Source organism: Alosa sapidissima, chromosome 24, assembly GCF_018492685.1.
Source record: "Alosa sapidissima isolate fAloSap1 chromosome 24, fAloSap1.pri, whole genome shotgun sequence".
NCBI classification, from domain to species: domain Eukaryota; kingdom Metazoa; phylum Chordata; class Actinopteri; order Clupeiformes; family Clupeidae; genus Alosa; species Alosa sapidissima.
Window position 1 is genome coordinate 20,992,026 of NC_055980.1, and position 5,000 is coordinate 20,997,025.

The 5,000-nt window shown below is 41.3% G+C and overlaps 1 protein-coding gene across 1 annotated transcript in view; it reads left to right on the plus strand.

Moving 5' to 3' along the window:
• Positions 1-3,704: 3,704 nt before the first annotated feature.
• The window catches only part of si:ch73-127m5.1 (neurotrypsin), a 49,515-nt gene continuing 48,219 nt past the window's right edge, over positions 3,705-5,000 (plus strand). The window contains 1 exon segment of the mRNA XM_042083363.1: positions 3,705-4,153. Within this exon segment, the coding sequence (XP_041939297.1) occupies positions 4,079-4,153 (75 nt within the window). The 5' untranslated portion in view covers positions 3,705-4,078.

The window sequence follows — 5,000 nt, forward strand, 5'->3', positions numbered from 1 at the left end:
ACTTTGGAGTTATTTAGTATCAAGAGGCATGATTGTCCAAGCTTTTTTTTTGCAGTCAGTGAAAATTTCAAGACAAGCATAATTAATTCTGAACACGTACAATAGGGCATGTATATTGAATGCCATACAGCAGTGTTTGTTAGCATCTTGCTGTGAAATGTTTTTCAAAGTTGTTTAAATACAGTACAAAAGCTACGTCCTCGAGACCCTGTCAGACAAAAACGCTTCTCTGTTGCTTTAACCCTTTCTGGGTGTTTTTTTGCAAGTCATTCAAGAATGAATTGGCTACAGTATAGAATCTAGAGTTTACATAAAGCAATCAATGGAATTTTCAGCTCAGTACCATTCTGATATTTGAGTTTGTACTCCTAGGCTACTGTAAAGGGGTAAAGGGCACTAACAAATGGACCATTGGAGATCAATATTTCTGACTTCCCTCAGTATTCCGAGCAATGGCTTGGGCTTATTATCTGACAGCTGATTAATAGATAATGGAGATTAAAGGGGGAAGATTGGGCATCCGGCTTTGCCAAACCCGCATCCCATGCGCTTGTTGTGGTCTTGGACTATTTCATTGAATTCCAGTTCTGCTGGGGAAGAAGAGGCTAATGTATGTCGATCCAAATTATATTGAAAGTGATTGTATCGGCTGGGACACTGAGTTCTTGGCAGCGCAGAGCTAAAGACAGTTTTTAGCGAATCAAACGGTCAAACTCGACAAACACAGGGAGGACGATGAGTCATGACATCTTGTACTTAAGCAAAGACTCACGCAACTTTTTGCTTAGTTTTCAGCAACGACTTTACTCGCATAATGTGACAAAAAAGAAAATGTATAAATGAACCTTGACAGGGGTGGGATGCATGGAAGTAAGAATGCATCCTCTTTGTCGTTGACTAAACCACGCTCCACCACTTAGTGGGGTGCTGTGAAATAAACAAAACAGGAGTCCCTAATTTGTTTGATTGGGCAAAGTGCAAAGTCTTAAGTCTAACTAATTTAATAACTAGGCAAAATCAATTAGCTAATTTAAGACCAAGTGCAAATCTTTACCCGCAAACATTGGTGGGTCAGATCAAAACTTCCACAAGCCACACAGCAACTATATAGTTCATGCACAACAACTTTGCTGATTAATAGAGTTTGTACTTTGCCTGCCATTTTAATTAGGGCCCAGGAGCTGTTCACTCCCATATTTATTTTCAAACATGAACACAGAGTGAGGGAGACGCTGTCTGTCTGGCTACAGCCGGAATGGGAGATTATGGGGGAGTTGAAGCGATCAGCAGACACAAAATGAGTTTTCGACCACTCTGCAGTGCCTCATCCCTGCCAAACACATCCACTGGACACTGTTAAGGTCTCCTCTACTGTCCTGAGTTGTATATGGAGCCAAAGTCGCACAGTTTGAGTAGAAACCCAGCCTGTAGCCCTGCCATCTGGCAGGCCAAATATGCAGTAGAGCTGGCTGTTGTGTGTCGTTTCAAACACACATTTGCTCAAGTTAATCACATATGCATGCAAAGAGACTAAGACTGACACATAAACAGACACACACACATACGCCTCCAGAGACCACTATACTATCAGGGCTATGTTCAGACCCCTAAAGGCGACATATACTGATTTAACCTCTATCGATATGGAAAGCATTGTACCAGCGGCGCCATCCTCTTCAGTAGCCTGGTCTGTTCAAAGTCATTCCCTTCCCTCTTGTCGGCCACCATTAGAGAGTGAAACTAATGACGCGAAGCCTGCATACTTTAATAAATTAACAGAGGCCTCCCTTGCTGCCATGTCCCTGGGGAGATCGGCTGAAGGGGCAACTGTACCAAAGAGTATTTAATTTGAAAATGGCTCATTGAAAAAAAAAGAAATGGTGATGTTGGATTGGGTTATCATTTTTCTGAAATGTTCAAAATCGTATGTAAATCAGTTATGAAAATGTAACCTCTGGAGAAAGTTCAGGCCAAAGTATCTGCTACGAACACAAATCTTAAAGTTGGTGGTAATGAGTTTGATCGTTTGATTTTTGTAAGTGCACTTTGATTTGGATGTAAAACCAAATATACCACAGCCAATTAATACCACAGATCTAGTCAGGAAATGGTAGGGATAATCAGGACTAGAGTTTCATTTTCAGTGACGCATATCAAAGGAGAGATAGCATGCCTTCACATAAGGACTCACCAGCTACTCTAACTAGAAAAGTAAACAGTCAGGGTTTAAGCATTCTTCAGCATAGCCGAGAGATATCATTGGTCATCCCAGTTTACGTGGACCACACTTGATAATCTAGAAAAGATTGTGAGGACATAAAGTTCTCATGACTGTGCACACCATAAGACATGAATTCTGATGTCAATGCTTTCAATACCATGATATGAGGACAATGGCATCAATATTTATTTCAGTCAGTAAATCTCAATGAATAATGAAACATTTGTCTCTGAAATCTCTCTGAAATTAAATCTCTCTCTCTCCCTCTCTCTGGGTTTACTAGCTGGGCATCATTTGATACCCAATGCAGTGAATCTGAGCAAGGCTTGTGCAGCATATTTACTGCAATTAAGGACAACTCATCACTCTGGATGTTTGGTGTAGCTTGTTGCCTGTAGTGTTATGAAAGAAAATCATCATATTTAACAGTCTGCCATATCCTTGTTCAACAAATCTCTCCACTACCCCCACCCCTTCTCTATGTATGTGTGTGTGTGTGTGTGTGTGTGTGTGAGAGAGAGAGTGAGTGTGTGTGTGTCTGTACTTGTGTGTCTCTGTGTGTGTGTGTGAGTGTGTGTGTGTGAGTGAGTGCGTGTGTGTGCGTACATGTGTGTCTGTGTGTGTGTGTGTATGTGTGTGTCTCTCTGTGTGTGTCTCTCTCTCTGTGTGTGTGTGTGTCTCTCTCTCTCTCTCTCTCTCTCTCTCTCTCTCTCTCTCTGTGTGTGTGTCTCTCTCTCTCTCTCTCTCTCTCTCTCTCTGTGTGTTTGTACGTGTGTGTGTGATATTTCTGTTTCATTCTCAGCCTTCTATTGTATTGTCATAGCCAAGGATTTGCCAACTACCTCCACTTAAGTCCTCAACATTTTCAAAAAAGATTTGAGCTGAAATATCTTAGAAAACTCAGATCAGCGGTGGACCTTTAACTCCAAGAGAGTAAACAAAACTAAACAAAACAAAACTTGTGTTGCCGAAGTGTTTGCATTGTACATCTATTGTTTCTGGAATCAAAAAGATTCTGTGTGGCAGCTCATGTAACAGAGCGTAGGCTGTGTTTGTGGATTCACAAGACAAAATTGTGAAACAAATGTTGATTATTTTCTTTTTCATTAAAAAAATAAATAGTCTTTAATGAACCTTATATTTTCCAACATTCATTCTACACACCACATTTTTTAAAATAAAAAAGTGTCCAGTAATCTCAGAAAGACTTTCACACATTATTAGCTAAAAACTACCCACTCCTTATAGAAATTCCTTTATTCTTTGTTAAGAAACCATGTCATGTAACCTCGGGTAGACACATATTAACTGTAAAAACTGTATATATATTCAAATTAATTTATGTTTTATTATGTTATGTCAGAGTGAAATATATGTGAGACCTGATTCCTCGTGTTAAATCCGCAGCGACGCAGTAGCGACGCCCTGTTTTGTTGGCTGGCTGGCGCAATTCACAATACACAATTAGATTTCTGTACAAGGAGAGGCGTGCGCCGAACAGGGAGCAGGCGCGCCCGCACGCTGCCTGAAGGGGTGTGTATGTATGACACTTCCGTGCATCAGCGATCAGACATCAAATATTAACCTGCGGCACAGCGTGGAAGCAGCGCCCACCCGGACTGTTACGCGCGGCAGTTACCTTGCCACGCCGTGCCGTGCCTCATCTCCGGAATCTAACAGGACATTCAACCGCACCCCTCCAGTATTGACACCGATTACAAGCCTTGTAATAGTGCCCATTCTCGTGCTACTCCGTCAACACCCTTTTTAATATCCTCCGACGCGGAGTTCTCAAAGAGATGGGACAAGTCTTCTGCGACCACGGGCAATGACACTGACCTACACAGAGAGATAGGGATGGATGCAAAAGTGTGGGAAATGTTCGCTTTGATTGCCGTGTGTTGCAGCGCCTGTCTCCCGGCTCTCGCAGAGGTAGGCTGTGTCTCTTTGCCCTCTCAATTAAGGCATGTTTCAAACACGATTCCATTTCTCCAGGGTGATCATGACACAATTCTCAGATGCTATAGGCTATTTTGTCGTTAGGGACTGAACGTGTATTGTTTTTGTTTTTTTCAGTGTAAATGTAGGCTACTCACTGTACTATTTTATATGCAAGAAAATCCTAACCTAACATTGACTGGTTTTCAAGTCAGGGAATTCGTATTTCATTTTTATTGTTGAATGAGCTCAATGCTTTATGCTACCACCCGTAAAAATGGATTCAGTGAACGGCACATCCCCCCTCGCAGTGCTATAGGTGGGAACCGACGCTCCGGTGATCACCTTCACTTGAGTGAAAAGCGGCGGTCCTTGTTCGCTGCCCTTTCTTAATTCGGGCAAATTTAATCAGTTCTGATAGAACGCACTTGTCTACCTATTCGTGCAGTTCCTCTAAAACTCTCCTACCATTTTGTCTTGCATTGGAGCACATGGCTTGTGAACAAAAGAATAGCTGACAAAACTGACAGAATTGACCTGGCACACATATTGATGTAGGATGTAGGTTAGCGTAATAGGTAGGCTAATATGTCATTACTAAATGTATTAAGTGAAAATATGTGAACGTTTAAAATACCTCTATAGGTATACTACAGTGCAGGTAAAAGACAAAAACATTGTAGGCTAATAATGTTATTAGCACATAATCAACATCTATTCTTCTTAAGCAACTGCAGGTGTCTTTTTTTCTTCCTCTTAATACCACAATTTACCAACCTAGACATCCACATATTTTCTTTTGATGCCACACTGGAAAAAAAGGATGTTGAATAACACACAA